Here is an 18,768-nt window from a genome sequence, read left to right as displayed (position 1 = left end):
CCACTGTAGCCTACTGCCCCGCATCCAAAATCCCAAAAACGGGTGCCAGCAGGGCCGTCAGTGAGAGGGAAACAAAGCAGAGGGAAGGGACAGGGCAGATCAGGCTGCACCATGAGAGAGCACACAGAGGAAGAGCACAGTGGTGCCACCAGGACACTGGCTCCCCACAGAGCAGGGCCTGTGCATTTGGCCATGAAAAGCATTCTCCTCCTGCAAAAGCTGCCTTCCAAGGGGAACAGTCTTCAAAGGGCCCACAGCCCTCTGCTCTGGCCCTCTGTCAGGCATCAATTACTCCCTGCTGCAGGAACGGTTCAGCTGAGCACGTACCAATTCACAGGCCAAGTCCTGATGTGCCCTACAGCCCCTAAAGTCCTCTCCATGGCCTGAGCAGCAAGGGACCCTCATGCCCCACTGCGGCAGACCGAGGGCAGAATCACAAAATTGTTCTTCCCTCTCTCCCAGCAAAGGTTCATTTGAAAAGCATCTGCTTAGAGAAGAGAAATGAGAGGGAGGCATCACTCCTGCTGCTCAGGAGCTTCTGCCCTTCCCTTGTGAAGCAAATGTGTCTTAAAAGTCAGTAAGAGTGTTCTGCTCTTAAACAACAGGGAATCCACCTCCTGTCCTCCCTGGAAAAGAAACCACAGAGCAGGAAAGGCTTTGTGATAGCAGCAACAGCAGCCCCGAGTTTCTTACCGGACTCACAGGTAAGGAAAGGGAGATTCAAAGAAGCAGAGCCGCTGCCTTGCAGGAATTTGTAGGCTGGGTTTTTCCTTACCTGCACTGATCATCTTTTCAGAAACAGATTCTGCATGAGAGGCAGAGAAAGAGCTGGAAAACCAGCCAGCTTTTCAGTGCTTGTGACAGTGCTTGACAGGCACACACAGACCAATCTCCGAGTGTTGGGTAGTCACAGACCTCCTAAGGGTTGGGACAGGGCTCTCCAAAACACACGGCTCCATCGCATTCACCTTTACATTTCTCCCCAGCTGAGCCTTCCACAGGGACCTGCCCAACCTCCACAGCAAGGGCAGGGAGAACAAACAACCTCTCTAGAGCAACGGCTCGTGTAGACCGAGGGTGGCAGGGACAGCCTGGCTAAGGCCTTTGGGGAAAACAGCACTTTTTAGGGAGTTTGCTGAGAGTCAGTGGTCAGACACATCTCCCAGGAGATGGCGGCAAGGCTGTGCAAGCGCCGTGCCTGACTGACAAACCTCTTGGCCTGAAAAGATGAGAAAGCTTAAGGAAATATCCTGGAGGTTCACGCCAGGAAAGGAACAGCTGGGCACTGCTCAGCTGGAGTCACCATGAAAATCAGGGTCTCCTTTCCATGATCTGTCAGAAAAGAGCCCCAGCTGTTGAAGGGCAGACAGAATTAGTTCTACAAATAACAGACCTGCAAGGCTCCAGAGGTCATGGAGGGTGGGATTTTCCACATCTATTCCAAATTTATGGTGTTACTTTATCAAACAAGAAAAACACTGGAAAATTACTCCTTGAAGATGGTTGTCTCTTTCATCATCTGCCATATCTCATCTGGAGCAGGTACAAAACCTCAAGGGTCGGTCTAAGGCATTTTAATCTGCAGGTCAGTGACTTCAGTGCCAGCACGTGCTACGGGCAACTTTGAGGCTGTTTTCCAGGCTCCCAGTCAACCAAGTCTGGGTGACCTATAGGAAATTCACCTTCACATCATCTTAACAGGAATGAAGCACCATCTCAGTGCAGAGCAGCTCTCTGTGTGCCCGCTGTGTCTTCCTCCAACATTTGCACTAGCCCTGACCATGCCTAGTGGGCAAAAGGAAGGAAATCACACCACTCTTCCAACACAGTAATAGCTTTGGGTCTCCACCTGGGCTGAAGGTAATACAAAGATGAGGAATATTTCAGCACCTCAAACTGCCTTTTAAAAAATTCCATTCAGGTATACTTAGAAGAATAACATTGCATCCTGAAAGCATCAAACATCTAACCTAAACCAGATACATTGCTTTTTTAGAAACACTTTTCACGACAATGATCACAGCCAAGCTGATTTAGAATGAAAGATACTCGAGTAATTTCACTCTACGGAGCTTCACAGAAGCCTAAGGCAGGACACGAGCACTTGGCAAGTGCTCATTGGCAAGTGACAACAAGCTCAGATCGTGTGGGCAAGGGAGGACTCTGTCCACTGGATCCCAAACTACCATTTGCCTACAGCAAGTGAGCCCAGTCCCTGTGTCCCACTGCCGTGAGCCCAGTCCCTGCTCAGTCCTGCCTCACCGCCCGCCCCAGCCAAGGAGACCAAACCCTTGCAAACCACCTCTGGTGTGGCAGTGCCTACCCCCGCTGGGCAGGCACAATGACAGCGCAAGGTTGAACACTTCAGCCATCTATCGCTGCCTAATGGCCAGTGTTGACACAACGCCTGTCGCTGTCAACAACATTTCTGAGAATAAAGCCATCTAATCTTGTTCTCCAACCACCTCTCAGCACCACGACATGGCACAGCCTGATAGCAGTGGTGTCTCCAGCTGGAGTGTTAAGGCCCATTGTACCAGTATCATTTTTGGTGATACGGATATTGACCAAATTTCATAATATTTATTGATACAAGACTGTTATGGAATGAGAGAAGCGTATATAAGCTAGAAACAGGCTGCATGCAATTCCTCCAACGCAAAGATGGCCAAGCTCACTTTGCTTACTGGTAAGTTCTCCTTCCTAACTTCATCCTCCACCTTTATGGTGAGTATTTGAGGATGTTTTGTTATATTGGGTGGTTATACAAATGTATTCAGTGTTTAAAATGTTTCACTCTCCTGTGAAAGAAAAGACAGAGCAATTACTTTCAGGAGGAGTACTTAGTTTTTTCAGTACTACCCATGTGGATATTTTGTATTTTAAAAATGAATAGAATTTGTTGTTAATTGGAACTAAAAAATGCTTTTTGATGAAAAAACCCAGCAAAAACTCCAAATATTGCATTGTGACTTCAATTTCTCTTCTATGTTACTACATTAAATCTTTCCGCAACTTGATCCTATTTCGATATGAACAGTCAACTGACCCATGCTTGAGAAAATTGATTCTTGGGTGTTCTTTAAAAAAATACAACAATCTCAAGAAAATTCAGACTATTCTTCTGACGAAATTTTGTTTCAATCTCCACTTCTCTCAGAATGAACAATGACATGGGGTATAGGTTGAACTGGCTTCAATCCAGTCCTGCATGAGTGTTTTGTATTGCTCAGTGCCAAGACTAATCCCACACTTCTGTCTTCACAGGTCTGGTCCTCCTGCTGAACGCCCAGCTAGGTACGTGCTCTCTACCCCAAACACAACCCTACCAAACCCCTCTCACTTACGGCACAGGCAGGCAACTGGAACAGACTCACTAGCTCATTCTTTTACAACCCACGGGGAGGAGGAAGGACAGACAGGCAGGCACTCAGCGATGGTGTCTCTGTAGACAAAAGCTTGACCAAGCATGGCTTGCTCAATCTGAAGTGCAAATATGTTGCTTTCTTTAGTGCAGCTTCCTCATAGCAGCCCCTTCCTGCTCAGCTTGAATGAAACATGAGCGCAGGCACTAGCCTGGGCTTTGCAGAACCTTTCAAAGGCGGCTCAAACAGGCGGCACGGCAAACACACAAAGAGCCTCCCACCTCCCAGGCACTTCCCCAGATCCCCTCGGCCTCTCTTCTGCCTTACGTGGCAGCAAAGCAGAAAGATGCAGTTTGGGGAAGAGACCCAGCACTCAGAACCACCCTGACATTCAGCAGTTTAAGGGTGCAAGAGGCTCCTGGAACGACTCATCTACCAAAACAAAGTAGGAAGGAAAGAAATCCATTCTTACCCGTGGAGAGGCAGTTCTGAGAGGGATAAGCAACCCTACTTCACCTTCTCGGAACTCCTTACCCTGCACGGAAACACTGCCCAATCGCTGCTGATCAGATCCCATTTACGTAGGTACTAACTCCTACACAAGCTGCCCAGGGCACCGCTCCCTTCCTCTGTGGCCTGAAGGATGCTTGTAGGGAGCAGCATGGCCTCGTGCAGGGAGGCACCTGCTCCTCCTGCATTTCAGAGACGTGTCCTCTCTGCTCTTCCCCTCCCTACCGCATCTCCTCCATTTCTCTGCAGGCTCTGCCTATGTGCTCTCATGTTACTTCACCAACTGGGCCCAATATAGGCCTGGCGTGGCAAAATACATGCCTGACAACATCGACCCATGCCTGTGCACTCATCTGCTATACGCCTTTGCTGGGATGTCCAACAATAAGATCACAACTTACGAGTGGAACGATGAGGAACTTTACAAATCCTTCAACGGCCTGAAGAACCAGTACGTACCCAGAGCAAAGGGCATCACTCATTCTCCCCTGTAGCTCCTGCCCAGCATCTGCTCTGGGCACAATGGCTGAGCCATCCATGGCCAAGGGATGTCAAGGAGAAGAGGCAGATAGTGACGGGCAGGGAAAGGGAGGGCAGGGCAGCACTGGCTGCCAGCACCAGTCCTTAGAGGATGGTGACAGTGACTCAGTGCACTGCTGACTTGCTCCTCGGGCTTCACACCATGAGTTCACAGCTTATAGAGGCAGATACTTTCAAGAAAAGATTCTGGAAAGCAAGAGCACTGTGCTTTCTGTTGGTCTGCTGTGTAATGTTGGAAACTGTCAAGATTAAACCATTCCTTGTAGTGCAACAAGTTCTTGTTCTCCCTCTGCAGGAACAAAAATCTGAAGACTCTGCTCTCTATCGGAGGATGGAATTTTGGGACAGACAAGTAAGTTCAAACCATCGCCTTCCCATAACGGCTCCATGGAAAGGTTGGGAGGAGGCAGAAGAGGCACCAACCAAACCCCAACTCTGTCCTGCTCTGCTGCCCTAGGTTCTCCACTATGGTTTCCACTCCCGAGAACCGCCAGACCTTCATCAAGTCTGTCATCAAATTCCTGCGCCAGTACCAGTTTGATGGGCTGGACATTGACTGGGAGTACCCCGGCTCCAGGGGCAGCCCAGCCCAGGACAAGGCTCTCTTTACCGTCCTGGTGAAGGTAGGTCAAAACAAAAGTGTTTGCTCAAGCCCTCTGCTCTGCACAGCCCTGGCTGCAAAGCCTCAGCCCAGACAGTCCATGGTGAGACCTGTTTCTTGGCATCCCTCAGGAAATGCTGGCAGCCTTTGAGCAGGAAGCCAAACAGGTCAACAAGCCCCGTCTCCTGGTCACTGCAGCTGTTGCTGCAGGAGTTTCCACCATCGAGGCTGGCTACCAGATTGCTGAGCTTGGAAAGTGAGTAGCAAACCCTCCAGTATCATTCCTGTCACTTAAGGGCTTCTCCTCCAAGAAATTAAGGGCAACTCAGCCATTATCTGTCAGAACTCAACCTCATTGCATGTGGGGTCCCTACTCCTTGGCGTTAGGCAAGAGCGCTGTGAGTAGTGCCTGTTTGGTTGGGAAGGGGACACGTCAGGAGGCAGCGTAACAACAGGCTGCTCACAGGCATTGGGGAACATCTCTTGGTTCCCAGAATTCCCGGTGCAATTCCCACTCTGCCTTGACCTCTGCCTCCCTCCTCTGAGGAGAGAATGGGCTCCAGCACTCCAAAGGTCAGCTCAAGACAAGTGTTGAAGAACCCAGACGTGCAGAAAGGGGGGACGTGGCCAGGGATGTGGTGGGGTAAATGGCCAGCGCTAAAGGAACAATCAGCTCTGGGTGACTGAGCAGGCCAGGAGACAGACGCGTGCAATGTTCTGCACAGGTACCTGGACTACTTCCACGTGATGACTTACGACTTCCACGGCTCCTGGGACAGAACCACTGGGGAGAACAGCCCTCTGTACAAAGGCCCAGCTGACACCGGTGACTACATCTACTTCAATGTGGTAAGTATATCTTGCGAGCCTATGTCACAAATCTCAGGTCTGTGATCACACCCATGATCAAACCAGAAATTTAGAAATTCATCATCCTGCCTATAACTCTTGGCACAGACTTGAACAGTATTGCTTTCTTACAGGATTATGCTATGAATTATTGGAAGAGCAATGGTGCCCCGGCTGAGAAACTCGTTGTTGGATTCCCAACATATGGAAATACCTTCACACTGCAAAACCCATCTGAGAATGGTCTCGGAGCACCAGCATCAGGACCTGGTTCAGCTGGACCTTACACACAGGAGGCTGGGGAACTGGCTTACTTTGAGGTATGTGTATTCTGACCACATTAATTTTTTCAAATAATTTTAAGGAAGGCACCCATGGAGCTTTCTGAATGGCTACAGACACAAAACTGCCCACAAAATTGCAGAAAATTGAACTAAAATAGTACAGAGAATCTGTGCCAGAAAACAAATGTCTTATTCATAAACTGAATATCAATATGCAGTTTAGCAGCAAGGGTTTGATACAGCTAAATAGGCCTTTCTGAAATATAAAAATGATTCCTCCAGTACAGTAAGAGAAATTACTAATATTATATTCAGTGTCCATAAGGCAAGGAGTGAAAAAGAGATGTTGTACTTGATCCTTTCCCAGTAGTATCTAATGTGTCCAAGTAAACCTTGGAAATACTTAAGCTCATTCCACAAAATCTAATTAAACTTACTTAATCTCAAGGACCGATAAATGACACAAAACTAGAGAATAAAGTCAAGGTAATGGCAGAGCTTGGACTAACCCGTCTTGATGATAATAAAATTCCACCTCTTGGTCCTTCTCCCCAGATCTGCACTCTGTTGAATTCTGGAGCTACCCAGGTTTGGGATGCCCCCCAGGACGTGCCCTACGCTTACAAAGGCAAGGAATGGGTTGGCTATGACAATATCAAGAGCTTCAACATCAAGGTAAGCTGGGGTGTGGGGCTGTGCTAATGAGAAGGCAGGAGGCTCTGCACCAGCACGTCCCGGGACTAACTGGGATTTCTCCCTGGCACTGAACAGGTTGACTGGCTGAAGAAGAACAACTTTGGAGGTGCCATGGTTTGGTCCCTGGACATGGATGACTTCACTGGCACTTTCTGCAAGGAAGGCAAATATCCCCTGATCACCACCCTGAAGAAGGGTCTTGGTCTGCAAAACAATGGTGAGTAGCTCAAGTACCGTGTGCTTCTTGGCTTCAGAGACCCCAAACATTTACCTCTGGAACCTTGGGGGATAAGGACTTGGACTAGGGTCCAGCTGTCTCAGAGGCCCTGGTGTGAGCCAGGCCAGACTTTGGGAGAACACACTAATAGCTGGTCCCGCCACTAAAGGGCCTGTGGAGGGAGGGGACAGCTGAGAGACTGTCAACACAGAAGTGAGCCCTTTCCTGATTTTATTTCAGACTGCGTGCCTCCTGCTCATCCCAATCCTCCTGTCACTGAAGCTCCCTCTACTACAGGTGGAAGTGGAAGTGGAAGTGGGAGTGGGAGTGGGGGCTCTGGTGTTAGTGACTTCTGTGCTGGCAAGGCCAACGGCATCTATGCAGACCCAACCAACAAAAGAAACTTCTACAACTGTGTCAATGGTGAAACCTTCGTGGAGAGCTGTGAAGAAGGCCTCGTCTTTGATGCCAGCTGCTCCTGCTGCAACTGGCCATGAAGATTCCAATGCTATTACAGCAAACAGACCCCTCTGATCTAATTGCATGGAATCAGAATGATTAAATAAAGTGCTCTGCAAAAGCAACATGCCTCCCTGTTTCTAACTCATCTCATTCCTAATACTCCGATATTCCCCAATTCTCTCATGATACTCATGCTTGTGCTCAGGGAAGGGCCTGAATCCACAAGCTGGACTTAATTCCAGTATGGCACCTTCCAGGGGTTTCTCACTGCCCTACCATGACAGTCAGGCACCCGGGAAAGGACAGAGAGCAGACAACAGACAGGTCAGACTGTGCCACAAGAGAGATCACAGAGAAGGGTCCTGACAGCACAACCTGTAGACTGCCTCCCCAGAGACCTCCCCATACTGGCTTACAGTGTGGAAACAGCACAATCCACGAAGACTTTATTAATCCTCTTTTCCCTGCACCCTCCAGGCGCTGCCATTGGCAGCATTCCTTCCTGCACTCCCTGTTCCGTGTCTATAGCAACTGGAGTACACACAGATGCTGACTGCTCTGGCAGGGCAGCATGGCAGCAGAGCCGAGAGGTGAGTCATGCGAGGTGCTTGCACCCAGGGGCTGAAGGCACGAGGGTTTTCCTTATTGTGATGCTCCCCGGTGGCATCACGCTTCCCCAGCAACCTTCCCCACAACCGGGCTGCTAGGCTACTCTTTGCTCAGGTGGGGGAAAAGAAGCCTTTGTGACAGGAGGGAACAGGCAGACCCCTCACAAACATCCAGGGTCAGGGGAAATTCCCATCTGGGAGATAAGGGGATGGTTGGCCACAGGAAGAGGGCAGCAGACACTTAAGAAGGAAGAAAAGCAGCAAGTGGTCATCTCCACTGATGGCATTTCCTGGTCTCACAGATGTGCAGAAGCGGATCTCATTTGGGTCATGTCAAGAGCGGAAAATATTCCCTCTCCACCACGCCTCAGACAGGCTGGGAATCCAGCTGGTAGCCATCAGGGGAGACCCTTTGCTTGGGCCTGGCTGTTACCTGAGTCAAGAGGTAAGTTGTTCAGTTTTCATGCTCAGAGCTTTTCCTTCACACAAGACAAAGTACAGGAGCCATAGGACCACGGCCAGCCAGACACAGAGTCCCCCACTCCTGCCCTGCAAACCCATTGTACAAGGTCTCCACATAAAAAAGAAATTCCCTTGCCCTTCCAAATGTACCAGCCTTCAAAGCTCCAGCTGCCCTAGCGGTCTGCATTATTGAGAAAGTAATTAATAGGAATAATGTCTGCTGCTCATGTACTTCTGCCCTTCCCCTGATGGAAATGGTGTCTTAAAAATGTCAGGAACACACTTCTGCTTTTGAATTGCAGAGAAGCAGCCTCAGATACTCTTTGGAAAACCGACCACTGAGCAAGAAAGGCTATGTGATAGGAGCGAGAACAGCCCAGCGTTTCCTACCAGAGCCACAGGTAAGAAAATCACACTTCAAAGCGGCAGAGCTGCAGCTTTACAAGAATTTGCAGGCTGTTCACAACAGAGACTATCAGTGTATCACATTTGCTGGGGCTGCCTCCAAGTTAATATATACGGTAGCTACAGATCTCTTTACACGCAGTCTAGTGGGAGGTGTTGAGCCTGGAGACCGATGACTGATCGTCTGAGCTCTGGCAACATCAACACATGCATTTGTGTAGACACATTCCTTTGTATCACATACACACACATGTGAATGTACATACTGAGGTGAAATCAGGGAGGGAGCTCAGCTATACCACCTGAACAAACACACAATGTTTTCTGGCCCAGCTATTCTAGAATAACATTATAATAGGAGACATCATGGGACACACTGGGTAAGGAGTGGGGAGTGCATAATTCACTTGTTCTGATGGTTTTTACACTACCAAGAGCAGCCAAAACATGCACTGAACAGCAGGTCAGTAATGCCCAGCTGGCTGCTGATCAGAGCATGTAGGAAAGATTTGCAGAACAAAACCTATACTGAAATTTTCTTTCTTGCAGACTGTGACTCCCAGCCCAGCAATGTACCAGTCATTCTGGAAGAAAGAGAGAAAATGCCAGCCAGCCTATGCTCCATTTTCCATTAAGACACCACGGTTTCCAGATAAGCCTTCAGATAAAGAATTTTTCCCTGGGTAATGTAACTAATTTTCTTACACTTTTAATAATAAGCAGGAGTACTAGCAGAGAGAAATACAAAGACAAAATGGGAGATAGGTAACTCAGTTCCCAGTAATGTTTTTTTATCTTCAAAAAGCTCCCCTACTTCAGTCTTTAACTTAGCATGATGACTAGAATACCACAACATGCATTTATCCCATGGATCAAGGTGGAGCTGGTAAATTCCAGTATTACAAACACCATACACCAGCTCCAGAAATGAGGTCTTTTGTGCCTGTTTTCTTTAGACCTGGAACATATGAAGCAGGCAAGCAGTTAAACAAAAAAATCACTTGGCCGATGAAGTTTGGGTCTCCAGACTGGTCTTCAGTGCCAGCACCACCAAAGAGGATGCTAAAAATGGAGGTACAGAAGGTAAGCACAGCAATAAGGGGTTGTTATTCCTTGCTCAATGCTTCTGACAAAAGAAATCATGATTACTTCAACACCTTTGCACTATTCCCTCACTGGTCTGCTGGGTACGTGGCTCTACTAGCCTGAGGCACAAGATACAAAGTGATTTTCTATGAGCAAATGCTGGTTTGCAAAAACAGTTACAGTCCTTCAAAAAAAACCACCCTTCTGTTAAGAAATTACCTCTGCAAGTTTCCATCCACAGAGGACCAGAGCACAGACTTCCCTGTGTAGCTCTTGCTGATAAGAAAACCTTTTTGATTTAAAACATAGGTTAAGGTTCTTGACACCATCTCGCATCATCCTGCACTTTTCTGAAGCGATTGTCGTATCTAACGGATTGTTAGTTGCCTTTTAGATGACCATAGACAAAGAATTCAGGAAACACCAGGACCGAGTGGCCTACCTGAGTTTATACTACAGCTGAGGAGCCTGCAGTCCCCCCCGCTGCAGCCGGGCAGCTCAGGCCTCATCTCCACTGCCCACCCACACGTCCGCACTACCCAGCCACTCCAAATAAAACTAATTGAAAAAGAGCCACATCTTGCCCCTCGTTGTGCTTACCTGGTGTCCTGTCAGGTGTCTGCTGCCTCTGCGGGTGCTCAGGTGCCGCACAGCACCCCTCAGTGCTCCCCCTGACCCCTCGGCCCAGGCAGGGCTGGCGGCCATTTTCTCTTGGTCACCATAGGAACACCTCACTGTCCTCCCCGACTTGACTTCCCTTGCCACAAGGGACATTTCTCCCCAAAATCCAGCAGAGAGGAGCCGAATTAACAAAGCTAGAGGGTGGTTCAGCTGCCACCCCATCTCCTCAGCACTGAGAGTGAACACCACCACCTTCTCCTCAGCTGCCACCTGCCTTCCCCGGCCTCCTCATCACCATCTTACCTCCAACAGACATTCCTGGCTGGGCCCAGGGGTTCACCCACAGCCTGAGGAGAGCTGAGAACTGTGAGGGTGTACGTGGCATAGCCTCAGGTATGTTCAGAGAGAGTGTAACAGCTTTGTGCACAGCCAGCACACAGCAAACATCCCAGGGAAGAGGCTGTGCTGGGGCACCTCAGAGCAGATGGCCTGCAGGACGTACGCTCGCATTACTAGTTTTTTCACTACTGACATGAAGATATTCTCAAGTAAGGAGAAAGCAACATGATAATTAAGAATCTGGCCACAAAAATAAATTCAGTCTGAAACAGAAAGGTGCTGGTATTCATCACCAGTTGTTTCTGTAATGTACAAGTCGGACCCTAGGGATTTCTAGAAATGTTTACAAACCCTCACACAGACTTAATCTGTCTGATCACAAGTTTGATTCCATCTCAGGGGAAAACTAAGAGCAGGCAACATTAATTCTCAGCACTAAGTACCAGTTGCAATGCAGGCTTTCAAATTTTCTGGGGTCTGTTTAGCTATTTCTTTAGCAAATTTCACCCGTAGCCCAATTTCAGCTACAAAACCAAAATGCATTCTTCCAATTTCCTATTTTCGGTCTTCGAGTGCTCTCACATATGCACAACAGCTGCTCACAACCTGTCTTTTCGAGGCACGTTGCCCCCTTCCCTCCCAACCACAAGAGCCTGCTTTGTAGTTGCAGCTGTTAAAAAGGGATGTATTTGCTGATTTGCAGTTGCCCCTTTTGGTGTGATCTTTTGAAGAAGGGGCTACGACTCACTGGAAATTGTACTGTCCTAAAACCTGGGGTTTATGGTTGTTTAAGGCTTCACCTTTGTATTCATGGCTGATACTGCACACTTCACCTCCACCTGTCTTGGTTTTCTAATCAAGAGAAAAATAAATGTGCAAGAGAAGATGTAAAAGAAAGTAAGCAGTTCCTATGATTCTGCAGTCCTCAACCACGTGTTCCACCTGTGATTGGAGAAACCTTCTACTAAAGCTTTTGCAAAACAGGTGGTATTTCAAAAGGCACTTTGTCCTCACTGAACGTATTTCTAATGAACCAAAGGTTTTTCTGGAACATTCCCAACCTTCTCAGCTATCAAGTGTTGCTGTGGAGAAAGGAAGAGATGCAGAGTGAAGGACAAGACTTCCTACCGCTTGTAGACCCCACTGAAAACACACTCAAGACTTCACTCAAGTGCTTTTCCACTGCTGAAATTTTAAGGACTCAGCCAGTTTTGCTTGTAGGAGATAAAATTTCTTTTATTATGAACATAAAAATTATTATTTTCAATCTACATTTTTTCCCCTACCCAGCGAGGGATTTTCTCATTACGAAAAATGCTTAATCCAAGTAAAAAAAGATAAAAATTTTTATATATACATACATACACCACGACTCTGTACATTTGTTATTCTGTACAACCAAGGCACCAGCAGAAGTGACAATGGCACATACAGGACTTTTTTGCTAGAGATGTCATTTCAAATTGTTTGGCAGGAACACCTCCGTTCTCACTGAAAAAATTACTCCTTTTTATCTTCCTCCTCCCTGGGCAACAAGGGAAGAGGAAGGCCTGGAAGGATGCCTTAACTAACAGAGGTGAACATGTACACACATAACTCTGATCTCCACGGCGACTGCAACAGACTTCTGGAATTCAGCTACCACTCTAAGAAACCACGACCTGCCTGGCAGTCTGTAGCAGACTGTCTTTGCTGCCTCTCCAGCACATTTTCATCCAGAAGAGATGATTAGGAGACCGGACCAAACTACAGGAATCTTTTGTCAAAGAAATTTAACCCCTATTTTGCCTAAGGAAAGGTTGAAGGAAAATTAAAGCAAAGCCCTACAGAACCAGCTCACAATCACAATACTCCCATCACCAGCCATTTTCACTGCTGAAAATAAAGTCTTCTGCTCTGGGGAAATGAAGGAGGGGGGAAAAAAAAAAAAAAAAAGCGCAACTTCCGTTGATAAAAGCCTATATTTGAGAATGGACAAAATAAAAAAGTGCGATCAATAGCATGGCGTTCCGGACTGCAATCAATACAGCTTTATTTCACATTCCAAGTTTTTCAGCAGCATATTTCAAAACAGCTGGTGAAGGAGTGAACTCTCAGAGGAGTTGTGCTGTGTTGAAACTAACAATAGAACTGAAAAATAGCCTGAAGCAGCTGTTAAGTCTTGCCATTCATACTGCTAAAAAATAACCTCAAAGCAGAACAGGGTAAACACCACACTTAGCGCTTTTAAGTCAGAAGTGCAGCTGCAGTCAAAAAAGTGAGAATAAAATGCCATTTTAGCTCTGTATTTACACTTCACTCTCTTACCAACACATGAGACGCCTTCAGTTTATAAAAGAAAAGTCTGTTTGCTTTTACCTGCCAAGAATCCAAAGAAATAAACCTCTCTGGGATTTTTCTGTCTCTGTTAATACATGCTCCTTAGATTATAAGGCCAGGCAGGGTTGATTGCAGAAGTTTCTTTTCTAGCCTGCCAGACAGCCACAAGCGAATTATGCCTTTGTATTCTGCAGAGCCTGCTGGGAAGCAATGAGCAGCAACAACCTTCCGTGTCCCCTGTCTCTTCAGAGAGTAAATCCTGCCGACAGTGAGAACAAACCAAAGTAAACGAGACAATTCCCGTCTGTAACCCGGCGGCCTTCAACGCTTTTTAAGGCAATTGACCATTGACCGTTCCAAGTCAGCAGGAGAGCGCAGGGGAAAGATGGAGCATTGCAAACCAGGATGAGAGTGTAGTTCACTAAGCAGAGAGAGACCATACTTCTGCTTCTGCCACTCAGATCACCTCTCCTGTCTTGCTCCATGTCTCTCACCCACAGCAGCGGAGGTGAATCCCCCCCTCAGGTTTCTCTTCCTCTGAGCAGACAGCTGGGGAGGCCTCACTTCTTTCTGCGGATCTTGGGCTTTTTCACTGGCCTGAGGTAGGGATTGTCTATCACATTTTCCTCCCCGTTCCGACTGCCTGACAGGGAGGTGTTCTGCTGTAACACTGAAGCGTTCTCCTTTTCAGGTCCTGAATCATCCTGCCACATTAAAAAAACCAACAACAACAACAAAAGCATAAACAACCAAAGTTAGGCTAAATAAGGCTTAGAAGTTCAAACCACGTAACCTATAGATGAAACAGATAATCAACAGTCAAGATAAAGAGCAGCACACAAAGAGCTGCATTAAAGGTGAGCTCTCCTGATTTCTAACCCAGGAAGATCCCCTTTGGGAACAGTGTGGGATCCTCTCCCCTAACACTGAAACGAAGGTTGTACTGAAAGCTCATGATCCAACCTCATTTTGCTTTGCACCCTGCAGAAGTTAAAGAACCATGACAATGTTTAGTCATTTACACCTGGTAAAACGCAACCCACTCTGCCATTTTCCACCCACAAGTGCCCAGCTGCAAGGAAGACAGTCAAAGAACCAGGTTTCATAATTTTAAGTAAGTCAGGCCCAAGAGACCTTGATCTCTCAGGCTACGCGTACCGTGCTCATGTGCAGGGGGAGGTTCTCAGTGTCTGTCTGGTCGTCTTGCTCAGATGAATCTGTTTCTTCCATTTGCTGCATTTCCAGCTCAGAGGGGAGAAGAGCTGTCAGGTAGGGTACAGTGAAAGGCCTGGCAGCAATCACTAGGGTTAGGGAAAAGAACAAAATCAGCAAGCTGGGAGAAGACTCCTCAAGTCAGAGATTCTGAAGCACAAAGCCAAGCAGTTTCTTAAGACCAAACACTTTCACTGGTTCTGGTTTTAAACACACACACTCTTTACGTGCTCCTCCCAGGGATCAGGAATGAACTATGCTATTCCTAAAAGATGGCAGTCTTTAATTTACTGTTTTCTGAGGCCAAGGACACAGCATTCTACTAACACAAAAAAATTCTTCCTGGCCTCCATGAACGTTCAATTATCTCACAGGTTGAAGCATCACTTAGTCTCCCTTAAGATAACACTGACATCTGTGCTGCCAGCGAGCCCTGGGAAGGTGGGAATTCTCATCACTGCTTTGCAGACAGAGAAACAGGAGAACCCTCACTGCCTACCACAAACATGTAAGAGAGGAGAAGCTACTTGTTTAGAAGTTACAGAGGGGCAGAGACAGGATTGGGATGAGCTTTGAATTTTGCACCTATCAGCCAAGGCCTTTTCCACCATCAGAAGAAAATGAGCCTTTGATGATGATGGAAGTCTACCATTTGTCTGGTTTTCATCCCCATTTTAAATAGAAAATTCCCCGTTTCCCAGCCTTCCAGTGCCTCAGAAGGGCAAACACAATGCGATCATTCAGTGCGCACCTCCCGCAGTAGCAAGAACCCTAACGGAGTGTATACTCAGTTAGACAGCTGTCATTTACAGCACAAAGTGTCCTAGGTAACTCACATGGGAACGTGCTGACATCATCTTTGAAAAGACTCTGCGTTTCTCCCGTCTTTGCCATGAAACGTGTGAGAGCTCTTTCCACATCGCGCCGTTGCGATGCTGCCTTTTCCCGCAGGACTTGATAATCAGATACTGGCTCCCGGTATGTCTGTGGAGCAGGGAGGAAAAAAACACAACACCATTAGTCGATGCCATGCAGAGAACTGAAGTTCAAAACACTGCTAGGACGCAGATGCTACAGGCGAGCACTGACCTTCAACATGCACAGATTTTCAGAGAGCTACAGATGTCAATCAGCCAGAAATCTACAGCAAGGGCAACCCATAAACAATTAAGCCAAGAGAAGTTTTGAATAAACAGTACCAGCACTGCAGTAAAAATACTTATACACCACTCCTGGTGTCCTTGATTTCAAACAGCCCCAAATGGCATAAAAATCTTTTTTCACTCACTGGTGTCTTGATGTAAGTGTGAGGATCTGGAAACTCAGGGAAATGGCCAGGAATGTGGGATGGATGGGGCTTGTTCTGTCCAGCTGTCAGAGCTTTGGGAGTCACGGGCTGGTTTGTCACAGGAGCTACAGTTAAAAAACATGCACATATACAAATCAGGCAGCTCCATTCTGCCAAGAGTTAGGCATCAAGCGCTAGCTTATACTGAGCTGTGACCTGTGTCTCCAGGTCCCACAAAGGGGACAGAGCACAGCCCATGAACAATCGTTTCAGGTTGTGTTTGGCATCCCAAAAGGGAACACGAATTACTTGATCCCTCTCTCCTACGCAAGAACAAAACCACCCTGAGGATTCTCGTGTGCAGTGAGGATGCTGAAGCAAAGGCAACTGATTCGGCAGAGGGTACCTTCCTTCACCTACTACACAAGTCATTACAGGAGTCCTGAACACAAACTACACTTCCAGGAGCACTGGAAAAGCAGAAGCTCTGGATGCCAGCAGAGAGGAATGCTCTATTATTTCTAATTTCCTGTATAAGGAGAGAAAGGATTTCCCACATACGAGCAGTGATGACCATCCTCTGGGAGCGCTTGGCGTACGCAGGAAGCGTTTCAACATTGAACCCTGAAACACAAAAGAGGAAACAGAAATCACACCAAGAGTTTATCCTGTCAAAAAAATCCCTTCTCAGGCTTCACCAGAATTCTTCCACAGGCTCCAAATTACATGAGAAAGAAAATCACACACTCTGTATATATCCATACTGCATCCGCAGCAGCGATATCTGAGTGCCCAGAAGAGTGGGCATCACATCACACACACACTCCAGAAACACGGGGGACAGATTTTCCTACAGACACAGCACACCCAAATCTTCTGTAATGCAGGCAGCTGGAATTAGTGGGACCAGTCAACTACTCACCCATTTCCACTAGAGTAACCACTATATCAGAGAGCGTAGGCTGTGTTCTGGCTGTGTGTTCACAGTAGGACTTTGCACTCCTTCCAATTTCAGAAATATCTGGGAGGAGAAAAAGACGCCACCAATATTTGATTCTGACGGTGACCACACATTTGTATCAGCCCAACCCTAGCTTCAGAGATGCGAATTTTTAGCAAATTTAGCCAGGAATGAAAAATGGCTCCTGGAATCCAGTGTCTTACAGCCTGTGTATTTAAAGCATGTGCAAAGTACAGAGACATTAAAGATCAAACTCAGATGTCTTCCACAAATGCAAAAGGTAAATCTGCATCACAAGCATGAAAAAATACAAAATCTGATCATCTACTGGTTTCAGAAAAATGTATAACCTGAGATCCTAGGCACATCACCCAGAAAAGCAGAAGAGCTGCCAAACACAGGCTCTTCTACGGGCTTAACTAACCCAATGTCTGGAACTTTGTTACTTCTCTATTTATTCCGGCAGCATCTCAATACGTGGTGCTTATCAGGATACCTAATGAGTATTTAATGAGTACTCCCTGAGTAAGATATATAAGCATTTCTGAGTTTGGACGAACATCTCATGCTCACAGAAGTCTGTGACTCTAGGGCTGTGCTGTAGCCTTCCGCTTTTGCTAACATCATTAACACATGATAACAAAAGTGAAAATAAAAAAAAAAAGTGAAGGCCAACTTAACAACTGAGGAACAAGAAACTTCAGGGGACGAGCGTGAGTTTGCCGGACGCTCACCAAGCTGGATACTCACAGCTTTGTAACATCTCCGTCAGCGTCTCCACCGCCGCCTTCTCCGCGCTCTCGAACCCGGCTTCGGTGAGCAGGGAGCTGACCACCACCTGCAGAGTCCTCCTCCGAGCCAGGTAGTAGTTATCCGCAGGCGTGGTGGCATGTTTGCTGCCCGACCTCTGCGGACACAGACACCCCCCCAGCCCTGCAATGAGAGCTCAGGGAATCGAAGTTTCCAGAGCTCGGGGAGGGCAGCGAGGCCTGAGCTCTGCTGGCCCCAGGGGAAGGGCAAGGGCATCCCAGGCTGCGGGGCACTGCCCTGGGACGGGCCCTGGGACACAGCGGAGGGCGGAAGGCAGGGTTGCCTGTCCCCCACTGCACGCATGCACATGTACATACGCATGTACATACACATACATACATATACATGTGCATATGCATACACACATATACACACACAGATCTACATATATACGTCTACATACATGCACACACACATATATACATGTATACACACATATACACACACACACGGTGCTTCAGGCACCACCCAAGGCCGAACGTCCCCTGGGACGCGGCCCCTTTAAAAAAGCCGCCCCACCGGCACCCCCGCCTCGCTGCCCCCCGAGCCGGCCAATCCGAGCGCAAGAACTGGAGCCAATCAAACCCCGCCGCCGAGCCCCGCCTCCCTACGGCCATTCAGCCAATCAGCGCCTCCCTCCCTTCAGCCTCCGCCTCAAAGCCCCCCGGGCAGGCCGCAGGCGCCTCAGCGCCACGGGGGGAGCGGATCGCTGCTTTTTTGTTTCGGTCCCCGCAGAAAACGCTCTAAACAACGGCCTCGCGTCCCGGTGAGGAGCCGCCGTTACCGTGCCGGAGCCACCGGACGCTGTGTCGGCCATCTTGGAGCCATACGGAGCTGTGCGCATGCGCCAGGTGCGGCGCTGGCGTGCGCGCAGTGCATTGTGGGATTTGTAGTGTGGCGGGGAAGGAGCGCGGGGGGTGGGGGCTGCCCGCACCCGCCGTGCACCCGCGGCAGCGTGGGGGGTTCCCTGGGCGCTTCCCCGCACACCCTCCGTGCCCGCAGCTGGCTGGGCCCGCGGGGGGTGGGTGCTGGTCTGGTTCGTGGGTTCCGGGTGCCGGTTGCAGCCTGTGGGCCTGCTGGGTGCTGTGAGCCAGCGGGTAAGGGTCTGAAGTTCAGTCCGCTTTGTTCCGAGG

The 18,768-nt window shown here is 48.2% G+C and overlaps 3 protein-coding genes across 4 annotated transcripts; 2 read left to right on the top strand and 1 right to left on the bottom strand.

The window, feature by feature from the left end:
- The first annotated feature begins 2,664 nt into the window (after positions 1-2,664).
- On the top strand, positions 2,665-7,559 carry LOC141969526 (acidic mammalian chitinase-like). The gene is made up of 11 exons (XM_074925415.1): positions 2,665-2,689; positions 3,268-3,297; positions 4,125-4,326; positions 4,711-4,767; positions 4,873-5,038; positions 5,148-5,272; positions 5,742-5,865; positions 6,000-6,185; positions 6,705-6,824; positions 6,921-7,062; positions 7,303-7,559. Exons 1-11 carry the CDS (start codon positions 2,665-2,667, stop codon positions 7,557-7,559), a joined length of 1,434 nt encoding a protein of 477 aa, XP_074781516.1.
- A 536-nt stretch (positions 7,560-8,095) lies between these two features.
- Positions 8,096-10,548, top strand: CIMAP3 (ciliary microtubule associated protein 3). Its single transcript, XM_074925760.1, has 6 exons — positions 8,096-8,114; positions 8,435-8,577; positions 8,897-8,995; positions 9,549-9,682; positions 9,956-10,082; positions 10,480-10,548. The coding sequence occupies exons 1-6, from the start codon at positions 8,096-8,098 to the stop codon at positions 10,546-10,548; spliced, it is 591 nt and encodes a 196-aa protein (XP_074781861.1).
- Positions 10,549-12,330: 1,782 nt separating this feature from the next.
- TAF8 (TATA-box binding protein associated factor 8) lies at positions 12,331-18,479 on the bottom strand. Of its 2 annotated transcripts, XM_074925346.1 has the most exons (8): positions 18,420-18,479; positions 17,576-17,732; positions 16,787-16,885; positions 16,426-16,488; positions 15,865-15,989; positions 15,413-15,560; positions 14,523-14,665; positions 12,331-14,068 (listed from the first exon to the last, which is right to left on the bottom strand). In XM_074925346.1, the coding sequence occupies exons 1-8, from the start codon at positions 18,477-18,479 to the stop codon at positions 13,925-13,927; spliced, it is 939 nt and encodes a 312-aa protein (XP_074781447.1). In that variant the 3' UTR covers positions 12,331-13,924. The 2 variants fall into 2 exon arrangements, with proteins under 2 accessions (XP_074781447.1, XP_074781448.1); XM_074925347.1 differs by lacking the exons at positions 14,523-14,665; positions 15,413-15,560 and having other exon boundaries at positions 18,420-18,461.
- Between the last annotated feature and the right edge of the window lie 289 nt (positions 18,480-18,768).

This window comes from Athene noctua, chromosome 23 (assembly GCF_965140245.1).
Source record: "Athene noctua chromosome 23, bAthNoc1.hap1.1, whole genome shotgun sequence".
In the NCBI taxonomy this organism is placed as follows: Eukaryota; Metazoa; Chordata; class Aves; order Strigiformes; family Strigidae; genus Athene; species Athene noctua.
The sequence above is the reverse complement of the archived record's forward strand: the minus strand, read 5'-3'. Positions and strand labels throughout refer to the sequence as shown.

What these genes read in the sequence shown, in the direction of transcription:
- LOC141969526 (XM_074925415.1), top strand. Translation starts at nt 2,665, where the DNA reads ATGGCCAAGCTCACTTTGCTTACTG. An exon ending in TCTTTACCGTCCTGGTGAAG is followed by an intron (nt 5,039 to 5,147) that starts GTAGGTCAAAAC and finishes GGCATCCCTCAG; the next exon opens with GAAATGCTGGCAGCCTTTGA. An exon ending in TCTTGGTCTGCAAAACAATG is followed by an intron (nt 7,063 to 7,302) that starts GTGAGTAGCTCA and finishes ATTTTATTTCAG; the next exon opens with ACTGCGTGCCTCCTGCTCAT.
- CIMAP3 (XM_074925760.1), top strand. An exon ending in GTTTCCTACCAGAGCCACAG is followed by an intron (nt 8,996 to 9,548) that starts GTAAGAAAATCA and finishes TCTTTCTTGCAG; the next exon opens with ACTGTGACTCCCAGCCCAGC. An exon ending in GATAAAGAATTTTTCCCTGG is followed by an intron (nt 9,683 to 9,955) that starts GTAATGTAACTA and finishes TGTTTTCTTTAG; the next exon opens with ACCTGGAACATATGAAGCAG.
- TAF8 (XM_074925346.1), bottom strand. Translation starts at nt 18,479, where the DNA reads ATGCGCACAGCTCCGTATGGCTCCAAGATGGCCGACACAGCGTCCGGT. An exon ending in CGTCCGGTGGCTCCGGCACG is followed by an intron (nt 17,733 to 18,419) that starts GTAACGGCGGCT and finishes CTGTGTCCGCAG; the next exon opens with AGGTCGGGCAGCAAACATGC. An exon ending in GAGGATGGTCATCACTGCTC is followed by an intron (nt 15,990 to 16,425) that starts GTATGTGGGAAA and finishes TTTTAACTGTAG; the next exon opens with CTCCTGTGACAAACCAGCCC.